This window comes from Hoplias malabaricus, chromosome X1, assembly GCF_029633855.1.
Source record: "Hoplias malabaricus isolate fHopMal1 chromosome X1, fHopMal1.hap1, whole genome shotgun sequence".
NCBI lineage: Eukaryota > Metazoa > Chordata > Actinopteri > Characiformes > Erythrinidae > Hoplias > Hoplias malabaricus.
The window spans coordinates 24,530,804-24,550,662 of record NC_089818.1 but is presented as its reverse complement, the minus strand read 5'-3'; the positions used below and the strand labels follow the sequence as shown (position 1 = coordinate 24,550,662).

General features: G+C 44.3%; 2 protein-coding genes across 6 annotated transcripts in view; one reads left to right on the top strand and one right to left on the bottom strand.

The window, feature by feature from the left end:
• LOC136675397 (semaphorin-4E-like) overlaps positions 1-13,466 on the top strand; it is a 22,501-nt gene extending 9,035 nt beyond the window's left edge. For 4 of the 5 annotated variants that reach the window (XM_066651916.1, XM_066651917.1, XM_066651915.1 and 1 more), the window contains 13 exons: positions 257-402; positions 1,117-1,179; positions 2,409-2,507; positions 3,189-3,288; positions 5,628-5,738; positions 6,545-6,696; positions 6,932-7,104; positions 7,557-7,713; positions 7,809-8,031; positions 8,202-8,317; positions 8,503-8,672; positions 8,758-8,810; positions 8,896-10,734. In XM_066651916.1, the coding sequence (XP_066508013.1) occupies positions 257-402; positions 1,117-1,179; positions 2,409-2,507; positions 3,189-3,288; positions 5,628-5,738; positions 6,545-6,696; positions 6,932-7,104; positions 7,557-7,713; positions 7,809-8,031; positions 8,202-8,317; positions 8,503-8,672; positions 8,758-8,810; positions 8,896-9,470 (2,138 nt within the window). In that variant the 3' untranslated portion in view covers positions 9,471-10,734. Of the gene's footprint in view, positions 1-256; positions 403-1,116; positions 1,180-2,408; positions 2,508-3,188; positions 3,289-5,627; positions 5,739-6,544; positions 6,697-6,931; positions 7,105-7,556; positions 7,714-7,808; positions 8,032-8,201; positions 8,318-8,502; positions 8,673-8,757; positions 8,811-8,895; positions 10,735-13,355 lie in introns of those variants that run through there. The other variant, XM_066651918.1, reaches the window with a different exon arrangement.
• LOC136675396 (splicing factor Cactin-like) lies at positions 11,081-19,859 on the bottom strand. The gene is made up of 10 exons (XM_066651914.1): positions 19,435-19,859; positions 18,244-18,883; positions 18,024-18,119; positions 17,781-17,926; positions 14,672-14,834; positions 14,069-14,183; positions 13,392-13,584; positions 13,087-13,209; positions 12,273-12,658; positions 11,081-11,891 (listed from the first exon to the last, which is right to left on the bottom strand). Exons 1-10 carry the CDS (start codon positions 19,716-19,718, stop codon positions 11,401-11,403), a joined length of 2,637 nt encoding a protein of 878 aa, XP_066508011.1. The 5' UTR covers positions 19,719-19,859; the 3' UTR covers positions 11,081-11,400.

The window sequence follows — 19,859 nt, the reverse complement described above, 5'->3', positions numbered from 1 at the left end:
CGCGTGTTTTATAATAATGAAAATGTTAATATTTGATACAGCCTTGAAATGTGGTCTTCTTCCTGATGTGAATGTTAGTATCGTGTCGTAAACCCAGCGTAGAACACAACTGAGTTACTGACCTTTACGTCTAAATACTAAACAGATTAAGTTTTCTTTGTTCAATGGGGCTTTTACCAACAGTAGCTACAAGCGTCCTGCCCAATAGCCCGTATCCCGCACTGGACATTAAAGAGAGCTGTGTGTCTGTTGCTAGGTAACGAGGGTCATTTGTTTCGGGAGGAGGGCGTGTGGAACTACTCCTCTATTCTCCTGAGGGAGGATCTGGGGCTGCTCATCCTCGGAGCTCGAGAGGTCATTTTCGCCCTGGACCTTGCCAACATCACAGACAAGAGAGCTATGGTTAGCAGAACCTCATTCTAAATGTGTACAGTTACTACCACTTTTATACACTCCAAACTATATCTGTAAATGTAACAGTTACAGTGTGTTTTTTTGCTGTGAATGTTTTATTACTGACAGTTCACAATAAGTTCATGTAAAAGGTAACTATCTCAGAATTTCCTGCGATTTCTACAGAAGTGAAAAGAGGAAATTCTAAGAGCATTGTTTCATATTTTCCATAATATTAACCCATAAGAACCCATGGTGTCATATGTGTCACAAATCTTTTATAAGGTCTGGAAAATCCCCTACGCACAGCTTTGTCCTTCACTTTAAATGAAGATGTCTCTAAGTGATATTTATTGAACGTCCTGGATGTAGTCATGACCCCGTTTATAGACCGACGGTGTAATTGTTGAGTACATAAAACCATAGAGATGGATGTTCTAAAACCGTATGCTGTGTTCCAACCGTTTAAACAAGTTGCCCTTTTCTGACCCCATTTCAAGAACAACAGTGATGTTTATCTTGTAATACGGCGGCAAGAAATGTGAACAAAATGAATTCCGTGTGGTTCTTTGGTCTGTTTCTCATCATTTGGCTTTATGGCGAACAGAGTCTGGGCTCTTATGGGTTAACACTCAACATGCAGCATTTTCAATACTGGGAAAGTGACTTTTTACAAAGCAATAATGGAAAATATCTCATTTCCTTTTATTTATTTGTATTTAGGTCAAGTGGCAAGTGACCCGTGATATGCAAGTCAAATGTTCGTACAAAGGGAAGAATTTAGAGGTGATGTCTCTGTTTATACTGGTTTTGACAATTTGCTTATGTACCGAACATCAACATACAGGGGTTAGACAATGAATGTGAAACACCTGTCATTGTAGTGTGGGAGGTGTCATGGCTAAATTGGAGCAGCCTGGTGGCCAATCGTCATTAACTCCACACTGCACCAGTAAGAGCATGTGCATCCAATGGTTCAAACACTGTGTCCTGAAGGCGGTGCCGTGTATCAGGACGACAACGCACCAATACACACAGCGAGACTGGTGAAAGACTGGTTTGATGAACATGAAAGTGAAGTTGAACATCTCCCATGGCCTGCACAGTCACCAGATCTAAATATTATTGAGCCACTTTGGGGTGTTTTGGAGGAGCGAGTCAGGAAACGTTTTCCTCCACCAGCATCACGTAGAGACCTGGCCACTATCCTGCAAGAAGAATGGCTTCAAATCCCTCTGACCACTGTGCAGGACTTGTGTATGTCATTCCCAAGACGAACTGACGCTGTATCGGCCGCAAAAGGAGGCCCTACACCACACTAATATATTACTGTGGTCTAAAACCAGGTGTTTCACTTTCATTGTCCAACCCCTGTATAATTCTAATCCTAAAATATGCATCAGGCTCTAGTAACGGGCCATGTACTGTACAGACCCACATAGTGTATAACAGTCTATAAGAGACTATATAACAATAGTAGAAATAGAAAAACCATATTAGCACTGGTCGTACATATTACCATGAGTGTGTATATATATTTCTGTAAAGAGCCCTTGCATAGATTTACAAACAACTGACTGAAATTGGAAATCAAAATGTAATCAGTGGACTTCAGTGTCGTTTTGAAGTTATGTTTCTTGACTCTATGTGTAAGGTCTTCAGTGCAGCTCCTAAAGGCTTGGTTCTGTATAATCCTTTGGCTTCAAACAAAACCATGTCTCTATTTAAGAGTATAAATAAGTTTAAATACAAACATAATGGTTTTATTAGATTTTTTTACAGACTTGTAGATCTCTGAAATGATTAGAAGATCCTGAAGTCTCTAAGTATGTAATATTAGGATTAACAATGCAGTCTGACCATTTGCATCATTAATATTCCACGGCTAGTCTGCAGTTCTGGTTCCTTCTACACACTTGAACAGGGAATTTGAGGAGGTGGTCAGATCTGAAAGGTTTAACCAGCAGAAAGCCATTCCTTTTTTGTTCAGCTGATTTCTAATTTCTCTCTTTCAGACTGAGTGTCAGAACTACATCCGCATTCTACATAAAATGTCTGATGGCAGGATGTATGTGTGTGGAACTAATGCTTTCAATCCAGCCTGCGACTACATGGTGAGTCAATTCTGACCACAATTAACCACCAATAAAAGGTTGCTGTTATTGTCTTGCATGTTGCTGTAACATAATTGTTGCTACAGCTTTAGCTCGTGTCGTGTTGTACATGAATGTCTTCATAGGCTGGAAAGTGTGTGTCATGGGGCTTTGAGGTTTGTTACAAAGTGTGGTCCTCTTACACATCACTGTGTGTTATATTCAGGAATGGATTGGTCTTCCCTGGGTGCATGCTGCCTCCGTCTTTGTTTTTAAATTCAAAAGCATTATTGGGAAACTCCCTGTTTATTTGTCTTCTCTCTTAAATGAGAAGCATTCGTTCTCTCAATGTTCTTTCATTTGTTCTTCCCAAAGTTCGGACTGAACATGGGGAAAAACAGCTGTCAGGTTTTCTGCACCATTCGCCTGGAATGATTTACAAAACAAACCTAAGATTGAAAACGTTGTGCCCTTGAAGAGTTTTAAGGCTAATGTCAAGTCCAGAGTCCAGATGGACATTGTGTAGATGCTTTATATCAGATGTTTTTGTGTGGATTATTTCTTGTAACTCAGGTCTTCCTTGTAAAAAAAGATCAGTGAGATCCTAATGAGACTAACCTGGTTAAATAAAGTGTTCTGTTCCTAAGGAAAGCTTAGATGGTGTGTTTCATGCGTAGCCTTTTTCTGTGTTTTCTCTTGCAGTCATATAAGGATGGCAAGCTAACTCTGGAAAATAAACAAGAGGATGGGAAAGGAAAGTGTCCATTTGATCCTTTCCAGAGATATGCCTCTGAACTTGTTGGTATGTTCTCCAGCTCCAAGACGTCAGGCAAATCATTTCTAAAACAAATAAATAAATAAATAAAAAAAGGTTCCTTCCAAAGCACTTTTAAATAGATCACATATACGACCTTTCTGTTTTTTTAATATATTGTTAAGGACACTATGTTTATACAAGAAAGATGTATACTAGGTTACAGCAAGGGCGTGTTTATACTGGTAGTTCTGTGTGGACCAAACAGTGGTAAAGTTCTACATTATAGTCCTGGTTTATTTAGCAGTCACACTGACTAATATTTAATTGAACCAAAACATATTACAGTAATCCCTCGCTACTTTGCGGTTCATCTTTTGCGGATTCGCTACTTCACGGGTTTTTTCACGGGGGTTATGGCCGCTATACCGTGAAAGACATATAACTAAAATATTTCATTAAATCCATTAAAATTTCATAAAATTCTTCTAGATTTTTTGCTGTTATTAGCCCATGGTCAGTGCTAAATATGTGAGTGCACCAATCTTCATGATTTCGTTTTCAAATCCTTTTCCTCTTCTTTTTAGTTCATTTATTATTCTATATGTTGTTAATTTGAATAATGGAGTAGACCCTGTGCATCCTCTTGGCAGCAGACGACATGCATCATACTGCACAGTAACCTCTTGCTGACATAAATGCAATAGATTGGGTCAGTTGGAGAGACGACGAATGTGATTGGTGCATAGATTAATGCTTTCATCTGCCCCTTTTTGTCTCTCCATTGTTCACGTCCACATCCGAGTGAAATTTACTGACGCTGAATCACAGCTTAGGAATGACTCTATTAAAGAAACTGGTGGGATATCACATGTAGTTCCAGCTGAAAAACATTAGAGAACGACTGTTTAATCCAAAGGGTGGGTTGTTAACAGTAACAGGGAGGGGTTTAAAAGTCCAAATACTCGTTAAATACATAAAATAATATCTTTCCTTCACGGAAAAGGGATCACTGTTGTGTGGTATTTCTACCAACTGGAACTGGAAGTGGTAAAATGGATAAAAGAGTCAGAACAGTGCCCAAAATAGGTTTGCTGCTGTTTTTCAAGCACTCTGTTCTCTCGTGGCCCATTTAATGTCGCATCTTGTGACCTCACATCGTGAGTTTACCTTTGTTTCGTATAGTGTTCACACAGGAAATGAACCACACTGGAGTTAATTTAGTAACAGACCTGCTCAGACGGTCTTCATCTGCATGTTTATTGAGCACCAGGTGGAAAGCAGACATTTATTTATTTTATTCTTACACCTATATAGCGATTTATATTTTATTGTTGCACTTATACAGGGGTTGGATAATGAAAGTGAAACACCTGGTTTTAGACCACAGTAGTTTATTAGTGTGATGTAGGGCCTCCTTTTGCGGCCGATACAGCGTCAGTTTGTCTTGGGAATGACATACACAAGTCCTGCACAGTGGTCAGAGGGATTTGAAGCCATTCTTCTTGCAGGATAGTGGCCAGGTCTCTACGTGATGCTGGTGGAGGAAAACGTTTCCTGACTCGCTCCTCCAAAACACCCCAAAGTGGCTCAATAATATTTAGATCTGGTGACTGTGCAGGCCATGGGAGATGTTCAACTTCACTTTCATGTTCATCAAACCAGTCTTTCACCAGTCTCGCTGTGTGTATTGGTGCGTTGTCGTCCTGATACACGGCACCGCCTTCAGAACACAGTGTTTGAACCATTGGATGCACGTGGTCTTACTGGTGCAGTGTGGAGTTAATGAAGGTTGTCCACCAGGCTGCTCCAATTTAGCCATGAACCCTCCCACACTACAATGACAGGTGTTTCAGTTTCATTGTCTAACCCCTGTATAGTGATATAATATTGAACCAAAAATATAAACTCACCATAAAACCACTGTAATGAAAGAAATAATATGTTCTCTATTTATTATGTCAGCTGTTGTAGTGTAATTCAGATAGTTGCTTTATTGAAAAGTATAAATAAAAATTGACCCGTGCTGACACACACAACGCAAATATTTTACTGCACTAATTACACTCTGTAACACATTATAATTCAATGTAGTGTTACTTTCATACACTTTAAATGCCATTGTTCAATAAAACTGTGCTCTGAAATATACAACGTCAAGAATTAATAAATGTCTGTTGAATGTTTCAAAACGTCCTTTACGTTGTTATCTGTAATAATCGAATCACAAACAAAACTGTGACACCTTTCACACAGAACGGCAGTTCATAAATAAATAGGTGATTAGTCATTCGTATTCAAACAGAGTAGGACAATGACAGCGGAACCTTTGTCTGTAGCACAGCTTGTGACCTGAGAGTTTCTGCTGTTTGGTTTTTAACTTACAGGTGACGTGCTGTTCTCCGCCACCTCCATCAATTTCCTTGGATCTGAGCCGGTGCTGATGCGTAGCTCCACTGAATCCATCCGCACGGATTTCAAATCCTCCTGGCTCAATGGTCTGGACACACACACACACACACACACACACACACACACACACACACACAACCACACAAACAAGCAATACCCAGTACTGCACTATACATATATTGGAAATGTACAGCCAGGTTTAGGCAGTTACTTTGTTATACTTTTGTCAAATACCTGTATTTATAGGATGCAGAAGCTGTGGTGCGAATCCAAAACTGACAGAGGAACTAGTCCAGATCCACCTAGAATATACCCTTAACAGCCATTTCATTAAAAAAAGAACTTTTTCGATACTCACTTCCATTTCATGAGTTCCACTTCTCATAAATGCACTGTGTGCTCCTACGGTTCTAGACTGTGTTCCAGCTCTTGCTCGACAAGAATTATTATCCCCTTTCACCCTCTTCTTCATGTGAAATTAAAAATGCTGGATTATTCTGTTCTGTCCTCCAGTGACACTGGGGGGTTTAAAAACTCCAGCAGCACTGCTGTGTCTGATCCACTCTACACCAGCACAACACACACTAACACACCACCACCACGTCAGTGTCACTGCAGCCCTGAGACTTATTTACACCCCAAATAATGCCATAATGATCAATGAAAAACAGGGTGAAAAGAGCAGAGCAACGCGTGGACTACACTCTATGAAGCTACAAAGTTTGTTTAGGAAGATCTGAATCTAGATCTGGAATATAATAGTCATCAAATCTTTGTTTGAAATATTCAGAACTGTTTTATTTAAAGTAAATGTATGTGGATATCAATGTCATTTTAATTCTGTTCAGTGATCTTCCAGCTCATATCTACACTTGTCACTGATTGAGTTTAGAGCCCAATTTCATTGGCATGGAGCATATAGCAGAAGGAGAGCAGAGCCCAGAAGGGGACGATGACAAAATGTACCTCTTCTTTAGTGAAACGGCGGTGGAGTACGACTCTTACAGCAAACTGGAGGTGTCTCGAGTGGCTCGTGTGTGTGAGGTAAACTACTTCTCGACAAGCAGGCTTCTCTAACATATATTACAGGGGTATATACAATAGTCCTGCCCCAGTACTTGTGTGTGTGTATGTGTGTGTGTGTGTGCTATAGCTGTAGAGCTTTAGTGTTTATGCCCATAGCCCTGTTAGCCAGTACTTTTTATGAACATTCTGTGTGACTCTTTACTGTCCTCCTTTGTGGCTTTCTCTAAGATTCCCTGTGCTCACTCTCTTCCAGAATGACATGGGAGGTCAGAGGACACTACAGAGGAAGTGGACCTCATTTGTAAAGGCTCGTCTGGACTGTCCTGTCCCTGACTCCAGTCTTCCTTTCCTCATACAGGATGTTTTCCGCTTCTGTCCGGGAAAATGGGACACCTGCGTCTTCTACGCTGTTTTCACTCCTCCGTCGTGAGTGCGATTCTCTTCTTTATCTTATGACAGAATGATAGCTGGTCTCCCGAGCTCCAGTCGTGTACCAGTGCAGAACTAAAGAAGCAGACGTGTCTTTGCGGATCTGATACATTAGGGGAGGAGAAAATTGCGTTTCCCAAAACTAAGTCTTTAAGTGGTAATGTAATCTTTGTGGTTCCATAGTAGGCCAGAGCTATTAAAGCATTGTTTCCCAACTCTTGGCACGTACAGCTCTGTTTTCAAAAGACAAAAGAGACACTGGGCAAAGTGTAAATAAAAGCAGAATGCAGTGATTTAAAAAATAAATAGTGAACCCTGAATTTAAATGGAAAATGTTTTTTTTGTGTCTGTTTCCTGATGCTAAACAAATGTTCGTTTTGAGAAGAAGAGTGAACTCCGCATCAGTTTAATTTACAGCTGAAGAAACCTGGCCCTTGTTTTGATTACAGACGCACATCCCCGTACTCTGCAGTGTGCGCCTACAGCATAGAGGACATTAGGCTTGTGTTCTCAGAGGGCAAATTCAAGACTCCAGTCCCTGTGGAGACATCGTTTGTAAAGTGGGTGATGTACAGCGCTGATCTGCCCTTCCCTCGCCCGGGAGCAGTGAGTAAAGTCCATTCCTGTTACTCAGTACCGGGTTAATTATTGCAGCCAGGGTTTCGGTTATGGATCTGTGCTGTTTCTTTCCCTCTCTCTAGTGCATTAACAATGACGCAAGGCAGAAGGGCTATTCCCAGTCCATGGATCTTCCTGATAAAACCCTGCAGTTTATAAAAGACAGACCGCTGATGGACCAGGCCGTGCAGCCCATCTCTGACCTCCCTCTGCTGGTCAGAAAAGGAGCTGCGTTCACTCGCATCGTAGTGGCCAGTGCTACAGCCCTGGACGGAAGCAGTCATTCAGTCATGTTCATTGGAACGGGTAAGAATTAGTCACAGCTCTTGTAGCAGCACGATGTATAAACACTGTCTGATCAGGCTGTGTCTGTTGGTATCAGTTCTGTCTGTAATTACGTAAAGCATGTATTATTTTTAATGAATTATTGTTCAGACTGATTTTATATAACAGTCCTTTGTGTGTTTTGGCGCCAGAGAAAGGTTCAGTGCTGAAAGCTGTGAACTATGATGGAGAGACGGTGATAATAGAGGAGGTGCAGCTTTTTAACCTCTCGGAGCCGGTAAAGATCCTGCGCCTCTCCAACTCTACGGTGAGCTTCACCCTTATCGTTCTCTCAGTACATGGACGTATCCGTCCTTTTCTAAGTAGAAGCCTACAGCAACCATTCAGACCTTTAGCAATGAACTGTATCACTGTAGAAGTATCTCTGGAAACATGACAGACGTGTTTGGAATGGTCTGGAGGTTAAATAACTTGGTGTGTGTGTCCTCCCAGGGTCAGCTGTATGCAGGCTCAGAGGTGGCAGCAGCACAGATGCCACTGAGTTCATGCGGTCATTACAAATCCTGTCTGGACTGCGTTCTCGCCAGAAACCCGTACTGTGGCTGGGACCTCACCGCTGAGTATTGCACCGCCGTAAGCAGCATTCGTCCAGACACACCCAGGTACTGAGAGTAAAGCATCCTTTCAGCTGGCTATAAGTGAAATAAACGATTATGTGAATGTGCTCAGTTTCCTTCTCTCCTACAGTGATGTGGTTCAGAGTCTGAGAGAGGGAAATGCGTCACGATGTCCGTCCATCAGTAAGCTAACAATGACCTATTATTATAGAGGGGTTTTTTACACTTAAAAAGGGTTTTAATACTGGCTTTAATATTTTTTTTACAGAAAATTCCACGGCTTTGAATATGACCTTCCATCCAGGAAACACCATTAAGCTGTTGTGCCAGCCAGGCTCTAACTTTGCGCAGGTGCAGTGGCTTAAAGACCAGCAGCCGCTTGTGAGCTCTGAAGACTTTCAGATTAAAAGTGATGGCCTCCTGATCTTGAACGCCTCTGCTGAAACCAGCGGCCTCTACTCCTGCAGCTCTGTGGAGTCCTCCAAAAGCCAGCAATATGTCATTCACAATGTTGCGTATGAGCTGAGGCTAGGATCTGGGAGAGCGGGCCAGTGGGAGGATACATCCAGGTTACTGCCACAAGTCCAGAAGAACCAGCACATCGTGGTGGCCCTCCAGACCGTGGTGGTCCTCTTGTCACTGACGCTTGTAGCACTAGTACTGTGGAACGTCTACAAAGGGCATTTTAGCTTCCTTCCACGGTGCTTCAGCCGGGGGCAAGAAGCTGAAGTTAGCCAAGATTCTTGTCCGCTAGAAGCTTCAGCTGACAAGGCATCAGGAGAGGGCAGAAACAGTAATAACAACCACAACAGGAGAGCTGAGGAAAAAGACTGCGTGACCTAGCACAACATCGATGAACGTACCTTCGCTGATTTAAGGTAAAGCTCCACAGTTTGGAGAGAACTTCATATAACCTCAACGGACGAAAGTTATGAACTTCTTCACCTTGATTGTCCTTTACTCACATTCCTGAACGTTTTAGAGACGTTGTGTGCCTTCGATTACCCTCAGCAACATCACCGATAAACTCTCACACACACTGGACTTGTATTGCACTAAAGGCACAGTTTGTTTGATCGGTGAGGGATCTTGGGCCAGGGGATGTACTGCCTGAAGGTGCCTCAAACAGGCTGTGGTCTTGTAAGAAACGTCTTGGCCCTTTACGTGAGATGAGCTCCATAAAACGTCTTCTGTTAAATATTCTGTTATTTAAGTGGAAAGGGGTGGGGGGGGGTGGTACTTACATTAACACTGGTCATGGCCTAGATTTAGCTTTTTAATGAAAATCTCCATTTAAAAACCTGTCTAATCAGAATACACTCAATCCCTGCCTTAGAAACTGTTTAGTGATGTTTCTTCTGAAAGTTGATTTAACGTGTAGAACCACAGCTGGACACTCCTGTGTAGTTGGTAACACAGATGGACTTTAGGGTGTGGCTCAATGTGGCCTTATCCATCTTGGCTGTAAGATTCTGTACGTCAGGGACGATTTAATCAGTAACTAATGATTCTCCTTAAACAGAGCCGTTAGGATCATTCGGTAGCCCATTTATTTCATTTAGTCACTGAGATGTGAACTCCCTAGTGCTCATCGCTCCACATGAGCCCGTGCATGTCCGTTCAGGAATGAGGCATCGATTTAGACTGAAAAATCAGTGCCAGGACCTACAAACTGTGCACACGTAATCCCTCACTCACGGCTGTTGAAATGCATTCCCTGTTAAAACCTGCTGCTGGAGGAGCTTCGGGGCACGGGCGTCTCGGCCGGGGTCTACATTGGTTTGTTTTGAAAGCACAAGAACAAACTCGCTGAGGCTCCAGAGCCTCTCCGATGACAGGTGGTGTGTGTTTAGGTTCGTTCTTGTTTTGTTGGTTCATGCATTCTAAGAATATTTGACTGTTTCTTTGACTGATTTAAAACTGTGAATTTAACATGTCTTTTATACACTGTACCTTGATGCACAATGTCTATTTTTGTTCATGTTTACAAAGACGTGAACCTACAGATGTTCTTTAACTGGTATTTTGTAAAATGTCCCCAGTTTCCGTACAGTCATAACACAAAAGGTTTAAGAAATGATCCTTTAATTATTTCAAAATAATAACAAGTACAGGACTGGTGTAGAGTGATCTAAGAGAATAAAGTAAATGGGAATTATACACAGCCCAGGTTTTGAGGTTTCTGATCAACAAAAATATACAGAATTTATTATCTTTGATCTTCAAATCCAAGGGGAAACTCTTTCACCGTTTACAGCAAGGTTTAGACTTTCTGGACCGGTTAGAACAGCGTTTTTGGGAGAAAAAGAGGCAACAACATTTTGTTGTAGGTGTAGATGAGCTCTCTGTGATTCTCCTGCTATTTCAGCTCAGGAAAGGGTTTTATTTAGGTTTAATTGGATCAGGAATGTTAAAACACACAGAGTAGAGGAAGCACTGCCACAACCTAACCTTTAAAACTCAAAAAAAGCAGATATATCTACCACTTAGCTCCTGAAAACAAGTGCCCAAGAGTGTTCTTTTGGAAGATTCCAGACTAGAACAACTTTTGGTTTCCTGAGGCAGTGGTTCTCAAATCTCTTCTCAGGAACTGACCAGACGATCCACACTTTTCACCAATAACGTGGAAACTCTTGGTCATCCTCAGGATTAGTTTGAGAACCACTGCCATAATTCGTTTAAATCCCACCCGTTGGTTCTTGCGGTACTGATCCATAAACGACCTTTATTCCTAAGAGTACTGATGACGATATAAAGCCACAGTTCCCAGGCCTTACCTCCTGTAGCGATAACGTTTGAAATGGAACCAAAGTTGGAAGATTCCATTAGCGAACTGGCAGCGGAAACCATGGCGATGTGAATACTCCCACTCACGGTTGACGATTTTAAAGGCGATGTCCTCGTAGGGGGGTCCGGCGTGGAAGCGGAGTATTCCAAAGTCTTTGTTGTCAGGACTGGGCTCCAGGAAGTACTGCGGTGTGGAGCGCTTGTCGATCAGATCCGGGTAGAAGATGTTAAATTTATAGCCCTGAACGATCTTGGGCGGCGGGTTGTCAAAGTCGTAATGCGTTTGGTTGTACTTGTTCCACTCGAAGCCCGTGTGCACGCGGTTGAAGAAGCGAGGTTTGCGTGGCCGGTATTTGTCTGCCCACAGGTACATCTTCCCTGTTAGAGGTAGCTCCACGCTGAACTGAGCCTCATCACCTCCCATTCCCTCTTTGGCACGACGTACAAAAGCGTCCTCCGCACTTTCACTGGCATCACCTGAAAGAGAGAGAGAGACATCATTTACTTATGGCTGCTTTCCTTTGCATGGAACCTGCTTGCCACGGCTCTACACGCTTTTCAGTCTCTGGTAGGTGTTCCACTAGCACAGCTCCCCTGTGAAATGTAGACAGTAATAGGAACTATGGCCTTTGGAAGCTACAACAGCAGCAGTGGTAATGTTAAGTGCTGTTTACTCATCAGCCAGCTCTTGCTGGAGTTTTTGGTCGGCCACAGGTTTAAGGAGTGTTTGAATGTCTTCTAAATGCCATGCTGTAATTTTATGAGTCAGATAAACATTTGATCAATGTGCATGTTTAGTATTCATACATCAGGTCAAAGCAATAAAGACACGTGTTTCTGCGTCTGTTCCTCACGCACCTGTGACCTGCAGTTGTCTGCGAGCGAGATGGAGGCGCTGCAGGTCCTCCTCCACATCAATGGTGTGTGTGTCGAGAGGGAGCTCTGATGGCTGCAGCATAACGGGGCTGTAACGCCCAGAGTCATACTCAGCCTGACTCTGTTGGATCAGATCCTCCTCCGTCAGCACCGCCTCTACAGCTTCACTCTTCTCTTCCCCATCCTCCTCCTCCTCTTCTCCTTCTCCTGTTTTCTTAGATGCTCCAGGAGAAGAGGTGCTTGGCTCTGCCGTTTGGTCGTCTTCCTCCTCCTTATAGGCCTCTGTTTCCTCCTCATGACTGGCGGTGTCTGAGGGCGAGTTGTTAGATGACCCTGCCTCCCGTGCTGCAGGCTCTGACTGTTGTGTACTAAAATATAAACAGAGAGGCAAAGAACAGCATAAACAGCAAAGGTTAAACCCTTATTAACACTGACATTTGTGGATGTTTGTGTTCTGATTGACTGCTATATACTGGGCCTTCAGTGCCCCGAAACACAAAGACTAAATGTAAACGTCATGTAATTGTAGCACATAAAACTGTAGCCCATAACTAGTGCTAATACGTTAGTATTTCACTCTCAATAACACTGCACAATATCCTGATTCTACTGTTGATAATTACCATAATATTGGCTTCTGCCCGTAATATAAAGCTAGAATAAGAGAAACAATTATTAAAAGCTTTACGTGGCTTGAGCGTGCTAACCGATCCCTGATGCGCTACATTTCCTGTGGAATGCATTTCCACAACACATCCATTAGTCCAAATAGAGAAGGAAAAGCACTGCTACTCACACTGGCTCTTCGTTTTCAGGCTCCTCTTTAATAATGGGGAAGAGAGGTTCACTCTCCACTCCCTGCTCCTGCTTGAGCTTATACAGCTTCTGCCTCAGCACATCCTGATGTCTCTCCCTCAGTCTGCAGGATACCAGACAGGTACATAGTAGAGTCAACAGGGTATCCCAAAATGGCATGTGTTTAAGGTAATGGGTCATAAACAGCTCTATGATTGGGTAATTAACTACGTAAAGCATTCTTTTCCAAACCACTATTTCCTTTAACAGAAATGGAAGAGGAGCAGGTGAAAGTTGTGGACGTACCTGGCCCTGGCCATGTAGACCCGCACCTGCTGCAGCAGACTCTCCCAGTAACCGATGTCCAGGTTGGAGCCTCCGGCCTGGATCTTACTCTCGATGTTCAGGTGCAGTGCCTGCAGTTGGCTAAACGTCTTCCCTTTAAATACCGACTGAACGTCTGTACTCACTGACGTGTTGATGCCCTCACGACGATCGCCTGCAAGTGGACACAAACTTCCATCACACCGCGGCTGCAACTGAGATCTACGTCTTATCCTATGTATTTAATTATAAACTGAGAGTGCCACCTGCCCTTTACAACACGTCCAAACTTCCTGATTCAACAGAAATGGGGTTAAACATGTGATGCATTAATATAAAAGATAACACGGGTCTCTGGGCGTTTTAATGAAACACAGCAGTTCTAAAACTCAGTCTAAACAGCATTGTTCAGCGTGAGCCTCTGTTTACTACAAACACGAGGAGCCCGGGAGTAAAGTGTGAGGAGCAAAAACTGTTGTGTTAGCCATTTCTCAAAGGGTTTTTCACCAATCTTAAATCTCTACAAAGGCAGGTAATATAATAATTAATATTTTGGTAGTTATTTCACCACGACAATGTACACTTAACTTACTTTACTGCTTAGATGAAAGGAACAGAAACTGAATGTGAAGTAGTGAGTTGAAATAACAGTGTTTTACCTGGCCCTTTCCCAGAGGCCTCCAGTTTGCGAAGCTTGTTGATCTCATCCTCGGTGATGGTGGTCATATCTCTCCAGAAATCCACATTTTTCCCCTGCTCTAACTCCATGTACACCTACAGCAGGGCCAGCAGAGCAAGGTCATTATAACAGTCCCCCCCCCAAAGAGAATTCTATCTACACTTACAACGTCCAACTCACCATTCAGCGGTTTATTACTTACAGCTCTCTTTTACACTACAAATAATGTTGTTACATGTAAACATTGTGTTTTCTAAAACTGTGATACCGATTAAAAAATGAGCCAAAGTATGTAGCAGTCAGTGTTTTTTTTTTTAAATGTATTTTTAGCATATGATCACTGCCCATCTGTCATTTTAATAAAGTTATTCCACTATCTATTTTATACACAACTACAGCTTAACACATCAAAAACAAACGGAAGAATCAGCACAGGATTCAGAGAAGTATAAACAATTCCATAAAACAGAAAATACATGCCGCCACTTTATCATTTTACAAAACGTCTTGTTATATACATTACACAAATAAAGCTGGACTAATTCACTCCAACGTTCGCAAACACATTCAAACAAAAACTGACCTTGATGTCCTCCAGCAGGTCGTCCATGTCTGTGACAGTGAGTCCGTTGAGGAAGGTGTACGGCTCGTGCATTTCCACAGCGAGGTCATCATCCTCAGCGCTGATGTACTTTGCCAGCAGGTCTATGGGCTTGGCTCGGCCGTCTCGGATACGGATTTTAGATCTGCACACGGACAAGCATGGACTCAACGGTGAAAAACAACATTTACAGATACAAGGCACCTCCTGGACCAAGGGTTAGGTTTCCAGCCATTTTACAACTAACGATTTAAACTGTTGCTCGTTTGGGTGCGCTGTAAAAATAAAGTACCACTTTTGTCCACTTCTGTATCATTTTGTTCCAGTGCCAAAAGAACTGAATATTTCAAACTTTATGTATAATGATGTTTACAAGGCTACACACTAGTGCTGGGCGATGTGAGCGCAAATCAATATCACGATTAATTGTATATTTTACCACAATTACGATTATCAAATGATTATGTTGTGTTTGTGTTTGTGACCCTCACAGTTCAGTGACGAGGCCTGTGCTGTGAATATGCTCCAGTGTTAAAGCTGGGATAGTTTCTCTAATGTCACTGGGAGCTTGTTCCTCTCTTGTTTTCTGAGCTCTGTTTATATTTGGTGTGTGATTGTGCTTTGGCACAGTTTTCTCAGAGTTTACACCTGACTTCTTTTTGTTCGGTGTCGTCTTAATTATAGTCAAACGCACCACATCTAAACCACACACTCTGTTTTTCTTTGGTGCGTGTTGCTCGAGTCGCTCGGTCAGCATTGGCTTTTAGGTTTCTTCTGCTATATGGCAGATAGGGGGCAGGATCACATGACTACAGCTTGGTAGCATGGTTTTAAAGGGACAGTACATGAACACTCAGTGGGGACATTTAAAAAATAAATAAATAAATAAATAAAACAACAACTAAAACATTCATTCATTCATCGTCTGTAACCCTTATCCAGTTCAGGGTCACATTGGGTCCAGAGCCTACCTGGAATCATTGGGCGCAAGGCAGGAATACACCCTGGAGGGGGCGCCAGTCCTTCACAGGGTAACACAGACACACACACACACCTACGGACACTTTTGAGTCGCCAATCCACCTACCAACGTGTGTTTTTGGACTGTGGGAGGAAACCGGAGCACCCGGAGGAAACCCACGCAGACACCGAGAGAGCACACCACACTCCTCACAGACAGTCACCCGGAGGAAACCCACGCAGACACAGGGAGAGCACACCACACTCCTCACAGACAGTCACCCGGAGGAAACCCACACAGACACAGGGAGAACACACCACACTCCTCACAGACAGTCACCCAAAGGAAACCCACGCAGACACAGGGAGAACACACCACACTCCTCACAGACAGTCACCCGGAGGAAACCCACGCAGACACAGAGAGAACACACCACACTCCTCACAGACAGTCACCCGGAGGAAACCCACGCAGACACAGGGAGAACACACCACACTCCTCACAGACAGTCACCCGGAGGAAACCCACGCAGACACAGAGAGAACACACCACACTCCTCACAGACAGTCACCCAGAGGAAACCCACGCAGACACAGGGAGAACACACCACACTCCTCACAGACAGTCACCCAGAGGAAACCCACGCAGACACAGAGAGAACACACCACACTCCTCACAGACAGTCACCCGGAGGAAACCCACACAGACACAGGGAGAACACACCACACTCCTCACAAACAGTCACCCGGAGGAAACCCACACAGACACAGGGAGAACACACCACACTCCTCACAGACAGTCACCCGGAGGAAACCCACGCAGACACAGAGAGAACACACCACACTCCTCACAGACAGTCACCCGGAGGAAACCCACACAGACACAGGGAGAACACACCACACTCCTCACAGACAGTCACCCGGAGGAAACCCACGCAGACACAGAGAGAACACACCACACTCCTCACAGACAGTCACCCGGAGGAAACCCACACAGACACAGGGAGAACACACCACACTCCTCACAGACAGTCACCCGGAGGAAACCCACACAGACACAGGGAGAACACACCACACTCCTCACAGACAGTCACCCGGAGGAAACCCACGCAGACACAGAGAGAACACACCACACTCCTCACAGACAGTCACCCGGAGGAAACCCACACAGACACAGGGAGAACACACCACACTCCTCACAGACAGTCACCCGGAGGAAACCCACGCAGACACAGAGAGAACACACCACACTCCTCACAGACAGTCACCCGGAGGAAACCCACACAGACACAGGGAGAACACACCACACTCCTCACAAACAGTCACCCGGAGGAAACCCACACAGACACAGGGAGAACACACCACACTCCTCACAGACAGTCACCCGGAGGAAACCCACGCAGACACAGAGAGAACACACCACACTCCTCACAGACAGTCACCCGGAGGAAACCCACACAGACACAGGGAGAACACACCACACTCCTCACAGACAGTCACCCGGAGGAAACCCACGCAGACACAGAGAGAACACACCACACTCCTCACAGACAGTCACCCGGAGGAAACCCACACAGACACAGGGAGAACACACCACACTCCTCACAGACAGTCACCCGGAGGAAACCCACGCAGACACAGGGAGAACACACCACACTCCTCACAGACAGTCACCCGGAGGAAACCCACACAGACACAGAGAGAACACACCACACTCCTCACAGACAGTCACCCGGAGGAAACCCACACAGACACAGGGAGAACACACCACACTCCTCACAGACAGTCACCCGGAGCGGGAATAGAACCCCCAACCTCCAGGTCCCTGGAGCTGTGTGACTGCGACACTCCCTGCTGCACCACCGTGCTGCTCACTAATAAAACTTTTTTTAAAAATTTACATAATCGATATAGACAAGATTATGATGATTAGAAGTTAGATTTTGATTAACCCTACCCAATACTAACACTGGCACGAGGGATATAACACCCCCTAAATTTACAGAGAAGTGGAGGGGGCTACTAAAGTTAAGAAACGCTGCCCTTGATTTCAGTTGAAATGTTGCAATGTTCTGACCACGTGTTTGTCAGTGTACATAGTGTGTTGTGAGGATGTACATAGTTCCTTTACCTGAGCTTGGCCTGATGCAGATGAAAGTTATCCTCTTGCTCTGCCCAGGTTTTGAAGTGCTCTGCCTCCTTCTCCCTCTGCAACATCTCCAGCTCCTGCTCACGCATAGCTTTCTCCCGCTCTCGCTCCAGGCGCAACTGCTTCACCTGTTTACAGAGTTGATTATTACTTTCTTAAACATAGCAGATCTCTTCGTAGAGTTAAAGATCTCTGTCCAAGCAAAAAGCACACACACATATTTACCTTCTGCAACTCCCTGCGGTTGTCTTCCTGAATTCGTTTGTTTCTCTCCTTTAACTCCTTCTCTCCCAAATGCCCTATTCCCTTCATCTCAAGAGCCTACAGGACCAACACATACAAGTCAGAACCACGTCGACATCAACTGTCACAACGTAGCTTTACAGGAATCTGGGAGAAAGTCCGTAGTCAGCAGGGCAAGTGTAAGCCATAAACATTATCTCACCTTCTGCCATTTGAAGGTGCCCAGAAGGTTGTTATCACCAAACGGGTTGTCAGCATTGGTGTAGCCCATGTACTCCTCACTCCAGCCCATCTTCTCCCTCTTCTTTCTCTCCTTGGCCTCTTTCTTGGCCAGTCGACGGGCTCTCTTTTCTTCTGGAGTCTCCAGGGCCTTCATCAGTTCCTTCTGCCTCTTCCGCTCCTCCCTGGCGGACAAGGACTGTTCTGCATTTCTATCCTCCTGATCAGAGGCGGAGGAGGCTGATGAAACAGAGGAACCAGACTTTCTCCTCCTCCTCTCTCTGCTCCTGTCTCTGTCTGTCCTCTCTCTGCTCCTGTCTCTCCTTCTGTCCAGCTCTTTGCTCGTCCCCCCTCTCCCCCTGCTTCTGCTTCTGCTTCTCCTCCTCTCTCTGTCCTGCCCTCTCCATCTCTCTCTGCTGGGGCTCCTACTCTCACGCTCTGTACTCCTCCGCCATTTTCTCTTTTCCCTATCGCTGCTGCCCTCCCTTGCTCTTTGTCTTTCCACACTGGAACCCGTGCTAGAATGAGAGGAACTCCTGCTTCTGCTCCGTTTCCGCTCTCCTTTTTCATTGTCGCGCCTCTTCGTCTTCAACTTCTTCTTACTTTGGTCATTTGAGGGTGAACTAAAGAAACAGATGAGCACAAACAGAAAGGGTTACTTAGATCAGGATAAGCGAACACAAGCATTTGGTCATTTTAGTATCAAAGCATGACCTGTTTCGCTGATATTACACTAATAACCTTTATTTCTGTGGTTTTTCGGGGCAGTTTGCTACTGAACATGAGACGTGGTCACAAATGTGTCTATATCTTTACCTGTCTGTATCTGTTTTCTCACTTCCTCTTTCATTACTGTGTTCTTACCTGTCTACATCTCTCTGCTTCCTCTCTCGTAACTGTGCCCTTAAATGTCTACATCTTTCTATTTCCTCGTTACTGTGTTCTCACCTGTCTCCGTCTTCTCTTGTTCTTCTTTACCAGTCTACATCCCTTTTCTCTTTTATTACCTGTCTCTGTTTGCTCTCTCCTTACTGTTATTACGTTTTTTAATCAGTTTTCTCACTTTCGTTACTATCTTCATGTTTTCTCTTCTCTCTCTCTCTCTTTTTTATTTCAGCTTTGTTACCTGCCCAAACCTCTGTGGCCTCTCACACTCTCGTTACTGTGTTCTTACCTATCTGAGTCTCTGTGTGTTCTGCTCCTGTTTTCTCTGTCCGAGTCTTCGCTCTCTGATTTGAATCTCTGTCCAGAAGAAGAACTCTTCGCCAGAGCACTGGGTCTTTTCTCCGGAGACCTGGACCGGCCTCCTCTGCTCCTGGTTCGGTCTCTGTCCCGCTCTCGGCTCCTGGTTCGGTCTCTGTCCCGCTCTCGGCTCCTGGCTCGGTCTCTGTCTCTATTTCTGGACCTGGAGCGTGTTCTACTTCGGTTCCTTTTCTCCTTTTTCTTCTTGGAGCCCATGTTTGAACGAGCATACGATGGGGTCTTCACCGCGTCGAGTCGCGTAAATAGGGAGTAGACACCGTTGTAACCGACATCATGCTATTCCACGTGTAAACGCGTTAAGAACACAGGATTAAAGTCCTAGTATCACCGTCTTAT